At 47.2% G+C, this 21,238-nt stretch overlaps 1 protein-coding gene across 1 annotated transcript; it reads left to right on the top strand.

Annotated features, from left to right (window-relative positions):
- Positions 1–1,421: 1,421 nt before the first annotated feature.
- METTL1 (methyltransferase 1, tRNA methylguanosine) lies at positions 1,422–19,351 on the top strand. Its single transcript, XM_083729514.1, has 6 exons — positions 1,422–1,605; positions 5,546–5,712; positions 9,195–9,379; positions 10,517–10,630; positions 14,684–14,785; positions 16,664–19,351. The coding sequence occupies exons 1-6, from the start codon at positions 1,436–1,438 to the stop codon at positions 16,802–16,804; spliced, it is 879 nt and encodes a 292-aa protein (XP_083585640.1). The 5' UTR covers positions 1,422–1,435; the 3' UTR covers positions 16,805–19,351.
- Positions 19,352–21,238: the final 1,887 nt, after the last annotated feature.

Genomic DNA, 21,238 nt, shown 5'->3' on the forward strand with positions numbered 1-21,238 from the left:
ATTGCATGGCCATTCGAAAACCCTGTTTCCCTTACTATTTATTATTAGTTGGCAGATGGGGTGTGGGATGTAGGCAAGCTATAACACATCTCAAGTCTCACACATAAACATCCCATCTGTAAAAACAGAAGTTGCCAGGTGGAAAACAACCTATGGCCTTTTAAATATGTTTGTGGGTGTTATTGTTTTGTTGCTGTTGTTATTACTTTGTGTATTTCCTGTTTTTATGCCCTGCAATTTTCGGATGAAACGAGGCATACAAATTTAATAAAATAGTAATGTCAAAGACGGAATTAAAAAGAAATGGCAGCAGAGAGGAAACCAGGCTGCATTGCGTGATTCGGAAATGAGTGTGGGGTGTGTGTCTGTGTCTCTGTGTGTAAACATACACACATACTGTTCTAGCAACCTCACACCCAGGAGTGCTTGGGAATTCTAAGAGAATCGGTGCAGTTTTTGAATGGTTCAGTCCGCCACTTTTGTTCAAAATAGGTGTCGCAAACCTAGGTGAAAACTTACTCTGTGATCTTGTGATTCCTGCATTGCAGGCTGTTAGGAAAGAGGACCTAGACTAGAGCATGTGACTCTTAATTTCAGGGTTGTGGGTTTGAGCCCCATGTTGGGGAAAAGACTCCTGCATTGAGGGGGTTGCCAACAAAGGTCCGTATAGTTAAAGCCATGGTTTTCCCAGTAATGATGTATGGAAGTGAGAGCTGGACCATCAAGAAGGCTGATCGCTGAAGAATTGATGCTTTTGAATTATGGTGCTGGAGGAGACTCTTGAGAGTCCCATGGACTGCAAGAAGATCAAACCTATCCATTCTGAAGGAAATCAGCCCTGAGTGCTCACTGGAAGGACAGATCGTGAAGCTGAGGCTCCAATACTTTGGCCACCTCATGAGAAGAGAAGACGCCCTGGAAAAGACCCTGATGTTGGGAAAGATGGAGGGCACAAGGAGAAGGGGACGACAGAGGACGAGATGGTTGGACAGTGTTCTCGAAGCTACCAGCATTAGTTTGACCAAACTGCGGGAGGCAGTGGAAGACAGAAGTGCCTGGCGTGCTCTGGTCCAGGGGGACACGAAGAGTCGGACACGACTAAGCGACTAAACAACAACAAATTGTGGGCTAGATGCCCTTCGGTGTCCTTTCCAGCCCTACAATTGTAAGAACTGATTTGAGCTGGAAGGGACCCCGAGGGTCATCTAGCCCAACCCCGCCTGCAATGCAGGAGTCTCGCTAAAGCATCCATAACAGGTGGCCATCCAACTTCTGCTTAAAAACTTCCAGGGAAGGAGATCCCACCACCTCTCGTGGGAGTCTGTTGTCGCCAGGAAGTGCTGCAACCGCCAGAAAGGCAGCTCAAACGTCGCCATGGAAACAGGCAGGAGCGCGCCGGGCCCCGCTGGCCCTTTAAGGCGGAGGGCGCGACGCGATGACGCGCGTCTCCCGCGACTCCTGCCCACTGGGTGCTCCACGTGGCTCCGGCGCTGTGATCGCGATGGAGGGGCCGGTGGAAGCAAAGGCGGCGCCGCCGCCGCCGCAGAAGCGCTACTACCGGCAGAGAGCGCATTCCAACCCGCTGGCGGATCACACGCTGCGCTAGTGAGTGCGGGCGGGATAGGGAAGCAGCAACAACCCCGCGATCGCCACTCTTCCGGGCTCCCACCCTCGCCGCCCGTTTCTGTAGGCTCCCCACGGGCTCACACAGACGTCTGTCCGCTTTGCCGGGCGCACCCCGATTTTACGGTGCCGACGTGTTTTGCTGTTGAATTCCCTTCTGAGTGAGCCTGCCGTGTCGAAATTCGCACCTCTCGCCCCTTGACTCAGGGAATATGGACCCCATAGGGAGTCAGGCCGCGCACTGGTCTCTTCGGACCGGTGTTGTCTCTTATGAATGGCAGAGGAATCTCTGCGTCAACCGGAGTTGCTTTCGTGGGAGGGGATAAGGAACCTGGGGGGTTTCTGCATGCAAAACATGGGCGACTGGTCTGGCTTACCTGCTTCTTGGGCACACGTTTTGGTGATCTCTAATTTCTATTTCTTTTTTTATAATAATTTTTTATTAATTTTAACATATTAATTATCATTCATACAACCAAACTTCACTTCTTATACAATCTTTTTGGACTTCCATCAGCACCTCTGATGATCCTTATCACCTATTCTGCATTTCTTAGGTTCACATTGCCTTTAGTTTTCTTAACTAACAGTCCTCCTCATTACCTTTTTTTTGCAATATTTCAAATAGTTCACCTTACAAAACTTCTTGCAAACTTACAAGCATAATCTGATCATCACAGTTACTTTTCTAATAGTCTGTAAAATTACATCAGTCTTCTGTGAATCTCTGGTCCCACAGATTTCGAATTCTTCCTGTTAATTTGTCTAATTCTGCATAGTCCCTCAGTTTCATCCTGCATTCTTCTTTTGTCGGTAATTCTTCTTGCTTCCAATTTTGTGCCAATAATATTCCTGCTGCCGTCATTGCATATAAAAATAATTTACACGGTGATCTCTAATTTCTAGGGAATCTAACCTTCCAGATGTTGGACTCCCGTCAGCCACGGCCAGCAAAAAATGGGGGGTGGGGCTCTAGTTCCCCATCCCTCCTCTAGAGTTTACAGTGGTACCTCACAAGACGAATGCCTCGTAAGACGAAAAACTTGCAAGACGAAAGAGTTTTTCGTTTTTTGAGTTGCTTCGCAAGACGAATTTCCCTATGGGCTTGCTTCGCAAGACGAAAACGTCTTGCAAGTTTGTTTCCTTTGTCTTGCAAGTTTGTTTCCTTTTTCTTAAAACCGTGCATTCAGGGGGTGCAGTTCATAGGGAGGAGCAACTCATAGCACGTGGTGTGGTAGCCTTTTTTGAGGTTTTTGAAGACTTTGGTGATTTTTGAAGCTTTTCCAAAATCCGTGCTTCGCAAGACGAAAAAACTCGCAGAACGAATTAATTTCGTCTTGCGAGGTACCACTGTATATTCATCAGTGACAAACTGTCTTGGCGCACCCCTCTTCATGGTGAACTGAGTTGATGGCACTACAGTCCTACATACATGTTTGCTCAAAAGCAAGCCCCATTGAATTCAGCTGTAATGGTTCTAACTCTGCTTAGAAACAAGGCTCCTTGATAATCAGTGGCCTGCCTGGCACATAATGCTTCACTATTGTTTTCAACAAACTGCAACTTGTCCTACAAACTCTGGTTTGGTTCTCCCAAGTTTGTCCTGTTTTGCCTTGTGTCTTTTTAACTTGGTGAGCATCGGGTGGGTTGGCCAACCAAACTATGGACAAGGAAGAGTGCTGTAATAATAATAATAATAATTTATTATTTATACCCCGCCCATCTGGCTGGGCCTCCCCAGCCACTCTGGGCGGCTTCCATAAAAACCCAAAATACAGTAAAATATCACACGTTAAAAACTTCCCTAAACAGGGCTGCCTTAAGATGTCTTCTGAATGTCAGGTAGTTGTTTATCGCTTTGACATCTGCTGGAAGGGCGTTCCACAGGGCGGGCGCCACTACCGAGAAGGCCCTCTGCCTGGTTCCCTGTAGCTTTGCTTCTCACAATGAGGGAACCGCCAGAAGGCCCTCGGCGCTGGACCTCAGCGTCCGGGCAGAATGATGGGGGTGGAGACGCTCCTTCAGGTATACTGGACCGAGGCCGTTTAGGGCTTTAAAGGTCAGCACCAACACTTTGCATTGTGCTCGGAAACGTACTGGGAGCCAATTTAGGTTTTTCAAGACCGGTGTTATGTGGTCTCGGCGGCCGCCCCCAGTCACCGGTCTAGCTGCCGCGTTCTGGATTAGTTGTAGTTTCCGAGTCACCTTCAAAGGTAGCCCCACGTAGAGTGCATTGCAGTAGTCCAAGCGGGAGATAACCAGAGCATGCACTACTCTGGCGAGACAGTCCGCAGGCAGATAGGGTCTCAGCCTACGTACCAGATGGAGCTGGTAAACAGCTGCCCTGGACACAGATTTGACCTGTGCCTCCATGGACAGCTGTGAGTCCAAAATGACTCCCAGGCTGCGCACCTGGTCCTTCGTGGGCACAGTTACCCCATTCAGGACCAGGGAATCCTCCACACCTGCCCGCCTCCTGTCCCCCCAAAACAGTACTTCTGTCTTGTCAGGATTCAACCTCAATCTGTTAGCCGTCATCCATCCCCCAACCGCCTCCAGACACTCACACAGGACCTTCACCGCCTTCACTGGTTCTGATTTAAAAGAGAGGTAGAGCTGGGTATCATCCGCATACTGATGAACATTAAGTGTTCGCACTTAATGTCAAGCCACAGTTAAAACAAGCTAAGGTGTGTAAGCCAACATTGATCCGTCACTTCAGATCATGGTTTGATTTGGGAGTAGACAAACCATAGTTAAGCTGCTGGGCAAGGTTTGCAAGTAAACCTAAAGCATGATTTATGTAACTTTGGTTTAATAAGCTATGACTCTTATGTTATATGGGAACCAGACCAATGGGACTTGCTTCCAAGTAAGGATACTTAAAGCTGGATCTCATGCACGCTTGTTTGGGCATATTGATAATTGAATGAAAGGGAGCTTCTCTGTGTCCATGTGCATACGACTGAGGCAGCATAATTTGCAGTCTGCAGCTCAGTTATGCCTTTCTTGAAGGTAAGCGTCATTGCATTCAGTGGGATTTGCTCACAAGTTAAGCGTGCCTTAATACAATTCATTTAAAAAGCAATTTCCGGTGACAGTAATTTCCAGTGACATCAATGGAACTTGCTTCCAAATAATTGTGGTTAGAATTTGACTGTGGTCCCCTAAATTTTATTGTCTGGATCTCCCCCCCCCCTTCTTCCAGATGGACAAATTGTCATTTTCCTTGTTTACGACATAAGTCTTTGGAATGTTTCTGGAGATGCAAATCATGGGAATATTTCTCTGTGTCAACATTATATGATGCATGCCAGCCCTGACTTCTTGCCCAATTCAGTTAATGAAACCTGTAATAAATTGTGTCCCACAGAAGTTGTTCCTCATGGTTCCCTCTTGGGAAAACAGCCATTGTTGCTTCATACCAAAATACTAGGTTTATAATCTGATAACGGTAGCATATAACAACAATGCAGGTTATATACACACCATACATTTAAAGTACATTGCTCCCCCTCAAAGAATCTTGGGAACTGTAGTTTACACCTCACAGAGTTACAATTCCCAGCACCCTAAACAAACTATAATTCTCTCTCTCTCTCTCTATTTTTTTTTTTTGGGGGGGGGTGATCTTGTACTTTAAATGTATGGTGTGTCTGCAGCCTTAGTCTGCAATCACCATTTCCCACTTTTTCGGTCACCCGTTTGTTTGTGTGATTACCTTGCCTGGTGCAGAGTTCTGGAGATGCTTGCCACTATTTTGTGACATTTTAGTTGGTCTTAATAAATGAATTGCCCAACTGCAAGGTTTTTTGCCTCATATGTACCAATACATATTACATTGGGTGGTGGTTTTTCTAGGGTCAACGTATAATTACTGTTCTGCACTCTTCATGAAGTCCTCTGGTTTCTTTCCTGATAGTCCTGCCAAGCCTGAAGAAATGGACTGGTCAGAGATCTACCCGGAGTTTTTTGCTCCTTTAACTGCAGACAACCAACACGATGACCTGAAGGATGCAGAAGAGAGAACTAAGCCTGCGTCTCAAGTAGAGTTTGCTGATATCGGCTGCGGTTATGGGGGCTTGCTTGGTAATTTCTCCCCAATGAGAGTTAGCTGATGGTTAAGGTTTCTCTACGGGTTAAAGGTAAAGCTAAAGGAACCCCTGGCCATTAGGTCCAGTCGTGACCGACTCTGGGGTTGCGTGCCCATCTCGCTTTATTGGCCGAGGGAGCCGGCGTACAGCTTCTGGGTCAAGTGGCCAGCATGACTAAGTCGCTTCTGGCAAACCAGAGCAGTGTACAGAAACGCCGTTTACCTTCCCGCCAGAGCGGTACCTATTTATCTACTTGCACTTTGACGTGCTTTTGAATTGCTAGGTTGGCAGGAGCAGGGACTGAGCAATGGGATTCGAACCGCCGACCTTCTGATCGGCAAGTCCTAGGCTCTGTGGTTTAACCCACAGCGCCACCCGCGTCCCATCTCTACTGGTTACAAGCCTGTAAAAGACTACAAAACAATCCTTTTCAAATGCTTTCCTTCTCTCCCTGGTCTGTGACAGCTGTTTATTCAGAAACCATAGTAGGAGGGAGGAAGCGGGAGAGATTGGACAAATAAGAGAGTATTTTTTCCTTGTTTTTCATTTTGCAAGGTTTCAGGGGGTTTTCCTGGGGTAAAAATTCTGTGGTCAGGAATGCATTAGAAATTTCCCCATAGGAATCAGTGGAAATCATCGACTTGTCATGTGAATGCTTGCCTAACAAAAGATTTCCTGAGAACGCATCCTGTTTTGGATAGCGAGACCCTGTGCATTTTGTTGTATTGCAGTTTGAATTCTATACTATAAAATGCAATATATGAGAAATAGAAGAACTGATGGAAACACAATTGAGAACCATACAGTATCTAGCACAGTGCATTACAATGGCTACAACAGGCAGAGAAATCATTAGGTGGTTTGCCAAGTCCATCAGCAATTTTCAAGGGGTCTGCGTAGAACACATTTGAGTTAGAGTTTACATTCATGTTGGAGGAACGAAAGCAAATGGGGTGGATGCTGGTAGTATTTTCTGCATTTGTAGCTGGCGGTACTGTAATTCCACAGCCTGAGAATTGTCAGCCTTCATTTGAAAAAGCAAGTGTGCAGTCCTCATGGATGTGAGGACAAGCCTCAAAAGATGCAGGCTGTGACCGATGTAATCTTGGAACCCGGAGATTCTAGTGATCAGGAGCAGACAGCTCTTTTTATCCTTCCTCATAATTAGTAGAAGCAGAATAATTTATTGAGATGGCGACACATCTGCTTCATTTGGCAAACAGATGTTCGCCGTGGAATTCCCAGTGAGAAATGTGTCATTTATTAAGCATGAATAGGCCCTGGCTCTTACGAAGACTGTTGTCTATATTTTTAGAATTCATTCTTGCTGATTCACAGTGATCGGAAGGCGATGGATTGATTTCTACTGTGGTGTTTTCCTTATAATGAGGGTGGCTATCATGCGATAGTCTTGAGTTTATAAAGAGTCATGATCTGCCGGTTATCTACATAAAAAAAAAACCAAAACCCCTTTACTCAGGAAAGAAGCTTGCGGCAAGTTTTTCACATGATTAATTGTCGCTCCTTGACCATCTTGTGAATCCACAGACAGGAATGTGTTGGATGGAGGTAAAAAGAACTACTGCAATCTGAATTGAAAGTGAGTCCCACTGAATTCAGGGAAGTTACAGCCCCCTATTTGTATGGAAATCATAAGTTCAGTGGGACTCGCTTTCCACTGCAATCTTATCTCTTAGCCCCAAAATAGCATCTAGGGTTGAGTCTTTGTTCTTAAGTGTCCTCCAGATGTTTTGGACATCTGTGCTGACTGGGACTGATAGGCATCCAAAACATCTGGATGGCAGCAGGTTGGGGAAGTCTGCCCTCCATGAAACTAGGGCTGTAGCTCTGTGTGTGCTTTTTCCTTGGAGCAAGCTGGACCAAACGCAGCTGGAGTGCTTTCCAAGTCAGCCTGCATAAGACCAGGCTTGCATAACCCTAGATGCACTTCCTTGTGTGTTATGTTCCTCTGAAATTAATGGGATTTACTTCCTAGGAAATACGCATAGGGTTGCGCTGTGTTCCTCAATCGGTGTCACTCCATGTGCTTAAATTCATTGCTGGCCATTCTTGTTTTTCACATTTCTTTGTCCTCTCTTAACGCTGAAATTTAAGTTTTGCAAAGCATCGTCTAAATAATGTTTTGCAATAATAATAATTTATTATTTGTACCCCGCCCATTTGGCTGGGTTTCCCTAGTCCCTAGTCAACAGAGCATTAAAAACAGAATAAAACTTCAAACTTTAAAAAGTTCCCTAAGCACTGGAGGTAGCCAACCCGGTGCCCTCCAGTTTTTTGGGACTACAGCTCCCAGCATCCTTGACCTCTGGCCATGTTGAGTGGGGCTGATGGGAGTTGTAGTCCAAAGAATCTAGAGGCTTTCACTTGGTCTACCCCTGCCTTATGCAGTAACAGTAAAGGCACACACTGAGAATGTTGAGAATGCTACAGAAAGTGGACCATAGCCGGTTTTGAGTGGACTTCCCCGCTCCTGGTAGATTCTTGCAAAAAGTGCTAAACTTTGTAGACCTTGCTCTGCTCTAGGAAGACACCCCTGTGTTCTTAAGCAAGAGGATATAGCAAGCTCATACTCTGGTTAGTTACGCTGTTTTCTTTTAAGAGATTTTCACGTCGTGTCCTTTGCTTTGGAAATGTGCATCGTATTTGTTGACCGTCAGAATTCTAGTAAAGAAATTATGAGTAGGCCTACTCTTGGCAGACCTGGTCCTAGCTAAGCTTACTGAAGAAGGAAGTCCCATATATTTCCGTGGACTTCTAGGACCCTCGTACCTACGGGACCGCCTCTCCCAGTATGCCCCACGGAGAGCCTCAAGGTCCATAAATAGCAACACCCTAGTTGTCCCGGGCCCTAAGGAAATTAGATTGGCTTCAACCAGAGCCAGGGTCTTTTCAACTCTGGCTCCGGCCTGGGGGAACGCTCTGCCTCATGAGACCAGGGCCCTGCAGGATCTGATTTCTTTCCGCAGAGCCTATAAGACAGAGTTGTTCCGCCTGGCCTTTGGCTTGGAGCCAATTTGATTCCCTCCCTCCCTCTCTCTCTCTCTCTTTTTCTGTTCCTTCTCCTCCTGCGATGAGGCTACATTTTAATATTTTAATTGTTCCATTATTTTAATGTTGTATTTTATTTTTGTTTTAAGTTGTAATCATTCTTCTTGTTTTTATTATTGTTTGTAAGCCGCTCTGAGCCCGGCCTTGGCTGGGGAGGGCGGGGTATAAATAAACAATTATTATTATTATTATTAAACAGAGGAATGATGCAAAGACAGTGTAAGAAAAGGAAGTTAAGTCTAGCAGAGGGGTTAGAAAGCATCTCTTTGGCTTTGAAATGTGGAGTTGCAGGGAGATAATGCATCTTTGACTTTATGGCCACCTTGTGCTGATTTTATTGAACAAGATTTATATATATTAAAAAACCTCTGTCCTCTTAAGTTACTGGCTGGCTGTTATCTTTTGCAGTTGCACTGTCTCCCCTGTTTCCCAAGACTTTAATGCTGGGTCTGGAAATCCGAGTGAAGGTCTCCGATTATGTGCGGGACAGGATCCAGTCTCTGAGAGCATCTCACCCCGGGCAGTTCCAGAACATCGGCTGCATCCGCAGCAATGCCATGAAACACCTGCCCAACTTTTTCCGCAAGGGGCAGGTTAGTTTCTAAAGAGTGTTGCATGGAAAAAGCAATCTCTCCCTATTTGGAGTTTTAAAAATTAATTGTGTACACACTTTTAAAGACGTCTGCGTCACTTCCGCCCTGGACATTTGAGGTTCTCGCCATTTCCTCCAAGAGAGAAACCTCTGTCATCTGATGCTGCTTTTTCATGGATCTTTAGGGTAGATCCTTGTGTTAAAAAACAAAACAATGTACCATACAAAATTGCTTTGTCCTGTCAGACTGTTGGTGATACCGTATTTTTCGCTCTGTAAGACGCACCAGACCATGACGCACCTAGTTTTTGGAGGAGAAAAACAAGAAAAAAATATTCTGAATCCCAGAAGACAGAACAGCATGAGGGATCACTGCGCAGCAATCCCTCTCGCTGTTCTGGCTTCTGGGATAGCTGCGCAGCCTGCATTCGCCCCATAAGACGCACACACATTTCCCCTTACTTGTTAGGCGGGAAAAGTGCATCTTATAGAGCGAAAAATACAGTATCTATTACAGAGATGAGGAATCTGTGGCCCTCTGGCTGTTGCTGGACTCTGGCTGTGTACACATAATGCATTTAAAGTACATTTAAAGCATGTGGCTTCCCCAAAGAATCATGGGAACTGTAGTTCACCCCCTCAGCACTACAGTTCCAGCAACCCTTAAAAAACTACAAATCCCATGGGTCTTTGGGGGAAATCACGTGCTTTAGAAATATGGTGTGTGCACAGTCTATAATTCCCACCATGCCAGTGGTCAGGGATGTTGGGAGCTGTAGTTCAACAACATCAGGAGGCCCATAGGCTTCCCATCCCAGCTCTAGTCTAATGGTTCGTCAAGGCTTCACTGAGGTCCTCCCCAGCTGTGCTGCCCAAGGTTTTGTTTATCTGGCGGTGCATCCAGAGTTTGATTCTGGAGCTTTCTACAGGCAGAATGTGTGACCTCCCGCTGAGTGCCAGTCTCATTTCTTTGGGGACGGGAGGGAGACGACAAAGTCTTTGTTGGCCCTGGATATTCCATAGCCAGGCCAAATGCAGATTAGGGGGTTGTGTTTAATTTGCAGGCTGCTGACAGGCTAACCTCTTCCATTCCTTCTGGTGGTGAGGCATCTCTTGTTCTTTTTTGCATAAAACCCAGCTGCGCAAAATGTTTTTCCTCTTCCCCGATCCTCACTTCAAGAAGACGAAGCACAAATGGCGGATTATCAGCACCACTTTGCTGGCAGAATATGCCTATGTTCTCCGTGAGGAGGTGAGTGCATTGCTCTCGAGGGGGGTGTCGCCTCTTCCAAGCCCCTTTCAATAGGAAGGCATCCAGTTTGTTTGCTGCCGCTTTTCTGTGGCAGAACCATGCTCAGAGCAGCTCACAAACACCCTACAGAATAAAATGCAACAACATTTCAAGGCAAAAACCAAAAGAGACAGACAATTTAAGCAAAAAGCACACTAATATTCTATTATTCTATGAAAGGTTGTTTTCTGCTGCTCCAGAGACACGGAGCAATGGATCCAAACTACAAGAAAGAAGATTCCACCTAAACATTAGGAAGAACTTCCTGACAGTAAGAGCTGTTCGACAGTGGAATTTGCTGCCCAGGAGTGTGGTGGAGTCTCCTTCTTTGGAGGTCTTTAAGCAGAGGCTTGACAACCATATGTCAGGAGTGCTCTGATGGTGTTTCCTGCTTGGCAGGGGGTTGGACTCGATGGCCCCTGTGGTCTCATCCAACTCTATGATTCTATGACTATTCTATGACTATTCTAATATCAATAGGGCAAACAATTATCTCACATTAATAAACACTGAATGCAAAACATTTTGCATCTACTGCAATGGCAGTAATAATAATAATATAATAATTTATTATTTATACCCCACCCATCTGGCTGAGTTTCCCCAGCCACTCTGGGTGGCTCCCAATCAAATGTTAAAAACAGTACAGCATTATATGTTAAAAACTTCCCTGAACAGGGCTGCCTTCGGATGTCTTTTAAAGATAGGATAGCTGCTTATTTCCTTCACATCTGAAGGGAGGGTGTTCCACAGGGCGGGCGCCACTACCGAGAAGGCCCTCTGTCTGGTTCCCTGTAACCTCACTTCTTGCAATGAGGTAACCGCCAGAAGGCCCTCGGAGCTGGATCTCAGTGTCCAGGCTGAACGATGGGGGTGGAGATGCTCCTTCAGGTATACTGGACCGAGGCCGTTTAGGGCTTTAAAGGTCAACACCAACACTTTGAATTGTGCTCGGAAATTGTGCCAATGCAGATCTCAGAACTAGTGTTATGTGGTCCCGGCGGCCACTCCCAGTCACCAGTGTAGCTGCCGCATTCTGGATTAATTGCAGTTTCCGGGTCACCTTGAAAAGTAGCCCCACGTAGAGCGCATTGCAGTAATCCAAGCTGGAGATAACTAGAGTAGTTTTTGTTTGTTTGGTTGGTTGTTGTTTTTTTCAATATCTCCCATATGTCTACTAACATCTCTGGTGGTCATTTGCGGTCTAAGGAGTGCAGGGGAAGAAGCAGTAACTTTTGTGACACTTCCTTGCTGGAGGCTCTTATTACTTAGCATACACAGCCGGGCATCTGTTGTGGGGATCCTGTGGCCTGCCAGAAGTCGCTGAACTACAACTCCCATCAGCCTCGGTGAGCATGGTTAGTGGCTGGGAATGATGTCCATTGTAGTTCAGCAACATCTGTCAGTTTGCATTTCTTAGTGCAGAAAGTATTGATCTGATGTGTAGAGATCTTTCCTATTCTAATTAATTCAAGAGGGTTCTGGAAGCTTCTCTGTGTGAAAGAAACAAGCAGAACGTTCATAATGTTTGGGTTATACCTTCAGAGAAGCAGAGTACAGCTGACTTAAACTGCTTAATCTGTTAAGATCATGCTGGCTATAAAGGTAGGACCAGAAGGAGCCTGGGTTTCACTTTCACCTTCTCTTTTCCTTCTGATGTGGTGTTCTGTACATAGATAGTGTTAAGGTTTAGTCTTATTATAAGTTATTGTGAGTTAAGTCTGCTGCAACTGGATTTCTTATAGGCAGTGCCAATCCTGAATGTATTGGATTTGTGACCATTATGCTCATTTGACTTCAGTAGGAGTAAAGCTCTGCTGAATGGAATATCAATTGCCTCTGGTCTTTTTTGGGGGGAATCCTGCAACGTGTTTTAAGTTTTTACTCTGCTAACTATACGTTGGAATCTGCTCTGGATCAATATTGAGTAGAATTCCATGACAGTTTTCTGGATGATCTCTGTCTGAGAGGTGAGCCACTATTAGCCAGAGTAGACAGGCAATCTGACCAGGTAATAAACCAGCTACCTAGGATTGGGCTAGCAGTCCCTGAGACCTGGGAGCATGCCCTGGAACCACCTCAATTCCCAGGTATTTCTCCAGGATGTCAGGCAGATGCATGGGGGTTCTGTGGCAGCTGAGATTGGCGAGCGATGGGCTCCATGAAGAGGGACAGTGAAGGTTTTGGAGGTGCTTCTCTTGGGCTGCGTTGCGCCACAGAGGTCTCTGTCTAGACATTCCCTTCCACCTCAGCATTCCAAGAGGATGCGTGAACAGAGGAGGAATGTGTCTGCCCTCCGGCTTAGACGCCCTTCTGTGCTAATTGAGTACTTCCTGAGGGTAGGCCTTCCCAGAGTAAGCTACGCCATCTTCGTACAAATAATCACTCTCTTTTATCAAAACTCCAGGTGCGTCATCGTGCCCGGGAGCCTAGGGAAAAACAAGACGCCCTGGATCGCTTGGGAATTTCACTCCCAAGATTTAGGGACGGGTGCTAATTAGTGCTGAAGGCAACACTGTCTTCCCAGCTCCTAGCAGGAGGCTTGTGCTGGCAAACTTCCTGGCAGCCGAGCGAGCATTGTGCCACTTCCAGCCCCTGACTTTGTCCTGGCAGCTTCTCCCCAGGGCACCCTGGCTGACTCTCCTTTCACCTGCCAGAGGGGTGGGCGGGAAACATGGAGAGCATCCTTGCTGCTGCTTCTTGCGTCGCCTCTTTTGGGGTTGCACGCAAAAGGGAGCCAGCCTTCGTGATGAATCGGCACCAGGCCTCACCCAGAGTCAGCGTGAGTCACCCCACAACTTTCCAGGTAGCTTTCCCAAGGCTAAGGAGGAGTCTGGCACAGCGCGAGAGTTGGCAGTGCAGCAGCGCCCTCAACAATCGTGACGGCGGCAATTGCTGAGCCCTAGGCTGCAAGGAAGTTGGGGCTTCAGAATACCCAGTAATTACTCCTTTTCGGAAATGAGCCCAAGATCCAACTTTGAACAGGAAGCTTCCAGTGGTTTGGGAAAATCTTTTTCTGTTGAAAACCTTCCCCCTCCATTTGCATTGGAATATTTTGCCCCAATCCCAAATAGCAAACTGTTCTGGCTTCTGTCCCATGTAAAGGTAAAGGGGGACCCCTGACCATTAGGTCCAGTCGTGACCGAATCTGGGGTTGCGGCGCTCATCTCGCTTTATTGGCCGAGGGAGCCGGCGTACAGCTTCCGGGTCATGTGGCCAGCATGACTAAGCCGCTTCTGGCGAATCAGAGCAGCGCACTGGAAACGCCGTTTACCTTCCCGGCGGAGTGGTACCTATTTATCTACTTGCACTTTGACGTGCTTTGGAACTGCTAGGTTGGCAGGAGCTGGGACTGAGCAACGGGAGCTCACGGGGGATTCGAACCGCCGACCTTCTGATCGGCAAGTCCTAGGCTCTGTGGTTTAACCCACAGTGCCACCCGTGTCCCTCTCTGTCCCATGTAGTGCTAAGCAATTGTCCTGTCAGCTTTCCTGCTTGCACAGTGGGACTTGCCCATCTTTCCCCCCCCCACACACACACCATAAGCACCCCCAGATCTGTCCTGGGGCTTTCTCCAACCCTCCAGATCAGATTTGGGGAGGGGGAGAGTCCCATTACGCAGACTGAATACAGTGGTGCCTCGCAAGACGAAATTAATCCGTTCTGTGAGGCTCTTCGTATAGTGGTTTTTTCGTCTTGCGAAGCAAGCCCATTGACATCTTAGCGGATTAGCACTATTAGCGGTTTAGCGGCTTTTAGCGGATCAGCTGATAAGCGGCTTAGCGGCTTAGGAAAAGGGGGGGAAAGGGGGAAAAAACCCGCAGGAACTCGCAAGACATTTCGTCTTGCGAAGCAAGCCCATAGGGAAATTCGTTTTGTGAAGCGCCTCCAAAACGGAAAACCCTTTCGTCTAGCGGGTTTTCCGTCTTGCGAGGCATTCGTCTTGCGGGGCACCACTGTAGAGAGTGTCCTCTGCATCCTGCGTCCTTGTAACATCTCCCTTATCTCTGCCAGGGGCTCGTCTACACCAACACGGATGTGGAAGAGGTGCACAGGTGGATGGTGAAGCACTTCGGGGAACATCCGCTTTTTGAGCAGGTGTCCTTGAAAGAACTGGTAAGTGCAAGGGAGCGGGCACATCCGTGCAAGTGCATCATCTCTGATGTAAGGGTTTTTTGCAGTTCCAGACAGGCTTTCGAAGCAACCTGCATGAAAAGGTTTCGTAATGCTCCCAGGCTGCTCTCTTGGAATTAGGTCACCGCCCGATGAACTTCCAGGTTCCAGATATAGCCTCTGAGGAAACCGCCCCAGTGACACATCGGCACTTGCACTTGTAATCTTAAATTCCAGCACTTCTTAAAAGTATACAGACCTAAAGAGGAGTAAAATGCAACAAACATGTAAGGGATCGCTGGCGCCGAATAAATGCATAAAAGTTTCATGGCATGAATCTTCCATGTGCATACCTAGAAGTCAGTCCTACTGAGTTGAGTGGGGTGTCTGCTCCTTGCTAAGTGTGCACAGGATTGCACCCTTCGACGCAGATGCATAAAACAGGCCCCGAAGTAAAGTTATTAATCCACAAAAGTCTTCCTCTTTCTGCTGCACGTGTTCATTAACTTGTAGGAAAAACGAGAGACATGTCCTGTTCTAAAGCTTCCCCACCCTGTCATTTGGGAATAGCTGGACTGATCCTGCCCCCTCCCTCCTCATTTTCACCCTGAGCCAACCTGTTCTTAGTTGCCCCGTTGTCTGAGCTCTGATGTACCAGTTAAAGCAGATTAACATCACCATCCCAATGAAATGCCATTCCGCAGCAGCCCCCAAATTCTATAGAGCAGAACAACAGTACGGATGTGTGCCGTTCCAGCCCCGATCGTTTAATACTGGGAGCGCCAAAAGTAATCAGTGTCGAGGTGAGAAGCCACAACTGAAAGCTGAAGTGAAATGCAGAGATGAAAACAGCCTCAATGGTTTTAAGAGGACTAGCGAAATAAAAAGAGGCGTTAAAAGTCAGCAGCGGGCAAGTCTCTCTGAAGGAGGGCATTCCCTGACTGGAGGGGAGCCCTGCTTAAAAGGCCCTCTTCCGTTTCGCCACTGTGATCTCAGGTTGTGGAAGTCCTTGAAGAAGTTCAGTTATTCCCCTTTACACTCAGTTGTGGTTAACATTTTTCTGTTGGGATGCAACCAAGGGAACAGGGGCAATTTGCAAGCCCCCAGGTGTCTCCAGCGCAAACAGAAGTGGCAGGAGACGGCTGTGAGAGCATATCTACAAGCAGTTTATTCAGCATGCATCAGGACAAAGGAAAAACATGTCTTCTCCCTTCGTGTCCAAGAGCAAGCGGCAAAAGCAATAGCAAAGCGGAAGTTCCCAGCAAGCTGTGCTGGAGTGTAAACAGACATGTGACACACTACAGTCATGCCTGTACTTAAGGTGGAACGGAATATCAATACCCTAACATTTTCAACCTGAGAGAGGCATTAAAGGTTGGCCCAAAACGCCGGCGAATGTGCCCAAACTTGTCACAGATGCAGGGATATAACTCTCTCGGACACAAACACACAACTCATCCATGCTGTAGTGCAGGACTGAGAGTAGAGCTGTAAATTTATTGGTCCACTGCTATTGTGGGACAATTTCCCCTTTTGGGGGTGTATGTGCAGAAAATGCCTGGTGGAGGTAGGAGCCCAGTCTTTCTTCCCGCCCTGGTAAGGTCAGGGACCCCTGGACGGTTAAGTCCAGTCGAAATTTGGCTGTGGGGTGCAGCACTCATCTCCGTTTTCAGGCTGAGGGAGCCGGCATTTGTCCACAGAGAGCTTTGGCATAGCAAGGTCTGTGCACTTTTATTTCCCCGCTCTGTGCAACTTAGTGCTAGATGGATAGTTTCAACTTCCACAGGGTGAAAGAGAAGTTCTCCCAGTGCTGTGTGTGTTTGTGTGTTGCGACCATCCTTTTTTAATAAGCAACCATACCTCCTCCTCCTCTCCCAACAGGCCAGTGATCCTATCGTCGGCCTCCTGGACACCTCAACTGAGGAAGGGAAGAAGGTCCAGAGGAACGGAGGAAAGACCTTCCCGGCTGTCTTCCGGCGCATCAGAGACACCACAGAGGAACAGGAAGCGCCAGGATCATGACCGGGGAATTTCCGGGGCCTGAGAAAATTCACGTCGTCCCAACTCGTGTGTCGAAAGGGAGGTGTTGGGGGCAGGGGTTGCATCAAGAATGGGACGGACTCAACGCCTCTGGTCACACTGGGTTCAGCCTTCTATTAACACAGCTGGGGATTCCCCTTCTGGGGTAACTCGGGTTGAGTAAGGGATTGCCTGCTTTGTTTGCTGCTTGTTTTGCCCGTAGAAGGACGGGGGTGCCTGGTCCCAGCTATACCGGGGTAAGCACCAGCCCCACGTAGCAGGATGAGTGATCTGGGAGGTGCCTCCCACTCCACTGAACCATCAGTCACTTTCATTTTGTGAATGAATTATAAACAGGAAGAAAGAACTATCAGGCACTATGAGTTGTCAGGTCCAGCCTAGCTTCTGAGCTCAGCCCGCAGTTGTGCTTTGGAGTTGCAGTCTTCCATCTTCTTCCCCAGATCAGTGCCAGGTGTAACCCCTGGCTCTTAGGGGGGGGGGTGTTAGAGAAAGAGAAAGCCCTGCCACTATGAGAACCTGTGCCTTTCTTAAAGCAGGCCATAGATGTAGCTGGACTGCATCTCAACATCCCCATGCTATGAAGATGATCAGCTGGGCTAAGGCAACATGCACCTAACCCCCAGTGCAGAGAGCCTCAGATGGGGGAGATTCTGAAACTTGTCAGTCACCTATCTTTGAGTACTGTGGTCTTCTTGCAAGAATCATTCCGTCACTAGTAGCCTAGATTGTAGGGGAATGACTGCAGTTGTTACCCATGTGCAGTAGGATAGCTTCTGCACACTCGACTTCTGTGAGCAATAATCATGACCAGAGTTCACTTTCCAGCCAGGCAAAGACACTCGAGGAGGTTGTGGAGCAAGGACCAAGGGGCTGGGAGAGTCCAATGAGCCAGACAGAGAGGTCCAGAGAGCTGCATTTGGTCACTGGGCCAAGTGGTTCCCCACGTCTGCATTTAGCTTATAGGGAACATGTCATTGCAAAGATGCTCCATAAATATACACTTGGATATGTCTCTGCCATGCATTACAGTGGAACCTTGGGTTGCGAACGTGATCCATGCGGGAGGCACGTTTGCAACCCGCGGCGCCGCGTCTGCGCATGACGCAATTCAGTGTTTCTGTGCAAAGCGCAATTTAGTGCTTCTGCACATGTGTGAGCGCCAAAACCCGGAAGTAACCCCTTTCTGGTACTTCCAGGTTTGGCACAGTCTGTAACCCGAAAACACGCAACCCGCAGCGTTCACAACCCAAGGTATGACTAATAATTTGTCCAAAGAGAAGTGTGACCTATAAATTAGGCAATATTTTCCATTGTTGATTCAGCTCTAACAAATAAGGGGGCAGGATTCCTACCACTGGAAATCCAAAGCAGCGCCCATGGATTTTGCAGGTTTATTAAAGAACCAAAACCATTTCAAGCCAGCATCCATAAGGGCTAAGAACTTGTTTTTGAGAGCATCAAACCCAGGATGCTCAAGCTACCGTGGAACTGGGAGAATATACAGGGATGAATCTTTTCCCGAGGTTCCTTTCTCTCGGTAAATACATCGTGTCCTAAGGTGCATAAAAAGATCGCTAGGTCTGGAACCTTTGCCACGGTGCGATAATGAGTCATCGCCAAAGGGTACCGCAAGGTGGATAGGCTGTGCACATTCACAGAGCACTCCCCAAACTTCAGAGTTGCATGAGCTAAGCCTGAGTCATCCTTTTTTTTCACTCGCCTCGTAAGCGGAGCCGGAACAGCCTGTTGTTTCTGCCCCAAGGGTGGTCTGCCGACTTGACGATTGGAGGGCTGCAGGTTGGGGAGGCAGGTGAGCCTCCTTTCCTCGTTGCCAAGTACCTAGTGTGGCAAGCCGGGTAATTCCTAGCGCACAAGGGAACTTGGAACAGGACACATCCAGACTGGGATTTGAAGTCGCCTCCCTCCCCCCACCCAATGCTCCAGACACGGGAGTGTGTATCATGCTGATAAGAGGAACCAAGATGATGTCACCTGACTTGGGTTTTTAAGGAAAAACCCCTTCCCAGTCCCACAGCTGGATTTGATTGGATGTTTGGGCTATAGTCCACTGTTTGCAGACACTGTCCTGCAGGGTTATTTGGCTCAGCAAGCTGAAGCCAGCATCCCAAGGATCGTTTAGCGGGGTGATGTCTGTTTGGTCCCATCGTTTTTTGTCTCCCGACAGATGTCTCCTGTCCGGCAGAGTGGGGGGGCTCCTGAGGGGAGCAGCCAGGCAAGGCAGCCTTCCCCATTCACAGAGGCTGGCTGTGTCATCCAAACATACGGGCTCAGATGAGGTTCATTAGGGGAAGGAGGGATTCTTGGGGAATTTGAATTTTGCTAGCAGATTTTTCAGAATGTCATTGTCCTACACATGTATCCTTTCTCCAGATTTTGCAGTACCCTTTCTTAGCTTCCCTTACCCCCCAAAAAAGTACCAAAATGCATGAAATAAATTGTGCTGTTTAGATATGCAGATATTTGAGATGAGAATACGTAATTAAAATATGTATTTAAATTTCAAAACAATGCTGTGGAGTTTTGTGTTTTTAGAAAGAAAGCACAGGTAAATATTGGTCCCAACTGTGCTATATATTTAAAGCAGCATGATATTGCTTTAAGCCACCGAAGAATCTTGGGAACCTTAGTTTGCCAAGGGTGCTGACAATTGTTAGAAGACCCCTGTTCCTCTCACAAAATTCCCACAGTTCCCTGGGACAATGCATTGGCTGTTAAACCACTCTGGAAATTGTAGTTCTGGGAGGGGAATAGGGGTCTCCTAACAACTCTCGAACCACAGTTCCTAGGATTTGGGGGCAGAAGCCACAACGGTTTAAAGTGGTGTGACAGCTTTAAATGCATAGTGAAAATGGGGGCAAAGAAAGGAACGCAGATGAATTTGTTGTGGTCTGGAAATGGACTGATCCTTCCATCCCGAACTGGAAGGGGGATGTGAGGCCAGGAGAAGTGGCTGCTACATCAGGGCTAAATGTACACGTCTGGAATAATTTCAGTTTGCAAAGGGGTGCCCCCACCCCTACGGCAATGCTATCCTTACTTGATCCCAATGGGACTTATTTCTGTGTAGACAGGCCCTTATAGGATGCCAGTGCTTCAAGATGAAGAAATCCCTGGCGCTGCCCCTAACATAGAACGTGGGTCCATTTAGTGTCTGTGGCTATGACTTACTCACTTAAAACTTTTATATTCTGCCTTTCCATTGAAAAACAAGAGGTCCACAAGGAGATGGACAAATATTAAAGCCCAATAGGATGTGACTAAGGACTCAACTAGATCTCGCAATAAGCGTGCGACTTGACATTTGTGTGGTTAGTTTATCTCCAGCCATGGAGGAAGCCCCGTCAGATGCTGGAATGTTCTGTGGGGGAGAGGGAAGATATTTAACCCTTTGCTGCGGCCCTGATCCAGATCAGCTAGCACATCGGAAAAGCAAAAGGTGTCAAGGCTCTTGACTTCAGACCAGAGCAGACAGCCCAAAACAGCAAGCCTGTGAGGAATTAACTGCTACTTTCATTTTAGTTCAGTCTTTCAATGACATGGACTGTAATCCTATTGTTTACACCCCTGGGATCAATGGGGTTTGCTTCCCAAGAAGTAAAAATAGGGTTGTAGCTTTTTTTCATGGCGATTGATTGATTTATTGTAGCCAGAGTGTCCTGACTTAAGTTCTTATTGTGGTGATAAACCTGTTTCTGAGTTGAACTACATCAGACTACAGGTAGGTGCTCACATGAATGAAAGGCCCTTAATATTCAGTCTGCGCTTGGGAGGAAAAAATGTATATAAAGGCAATGCTATTTAGAAAGGAAACAGAAAGCTGATTCGTATAGAAGAGAGGCAGACACATAACCCCGTTGCACACACAGAAAGCCAGTGTGTTAAGAGAAAGTGGTTCGCTGTAGCCTAGGACTAGATTAACTTTCCGTGCAGAGGGAAATTTTTGTGTGGAGAAGCATTTGTGAAGCTTGATCTGAAGTAATGTAGCTCAGATACACAGTGAAAACAAGCCATAATATTATGAGCTGCAAGGAAACCCCAAAGATCAATGAAAAAACCTCTCCTGTGGGGGTGAGGGAATACATAGTTCTATATAAACAAATCTTTCCATTAACTTAAGTACAGTTTCATTAATTTCCACATTCTTAGGGTCACACAATTGCATGACATGACAATGAAGGGGGAAATCAGTACATGCATATACCGTATTTTTCGCCCTATAGGACGCACTTTTTCCCCTCAAAAAATGAAGGGGAAATGTGTGTGCGTCCTATGGGGCGAATGCAGGCTTTCGCTGAAGCCTGGAGAGCGCGAGGGGTCGGTGCACACAGACCCCTCTCGCTCTCCAGGCTTCGCGGACCTCTCCGCAAGCGGGGGGAGCGCTCCCGCCGCTTGCGG

Source organism: Podarcis gaigeae (assembly GCF_964106915.1).
Source record: "Podarcis gaigeae genome assembly, chromosome: 2".
Lineage (NCBI taxonomy): Eukaryota > Metazoa > Chordata > Lepidosauria > Squamata > Lacertidae > Podarcis > Podarcis gaigeae.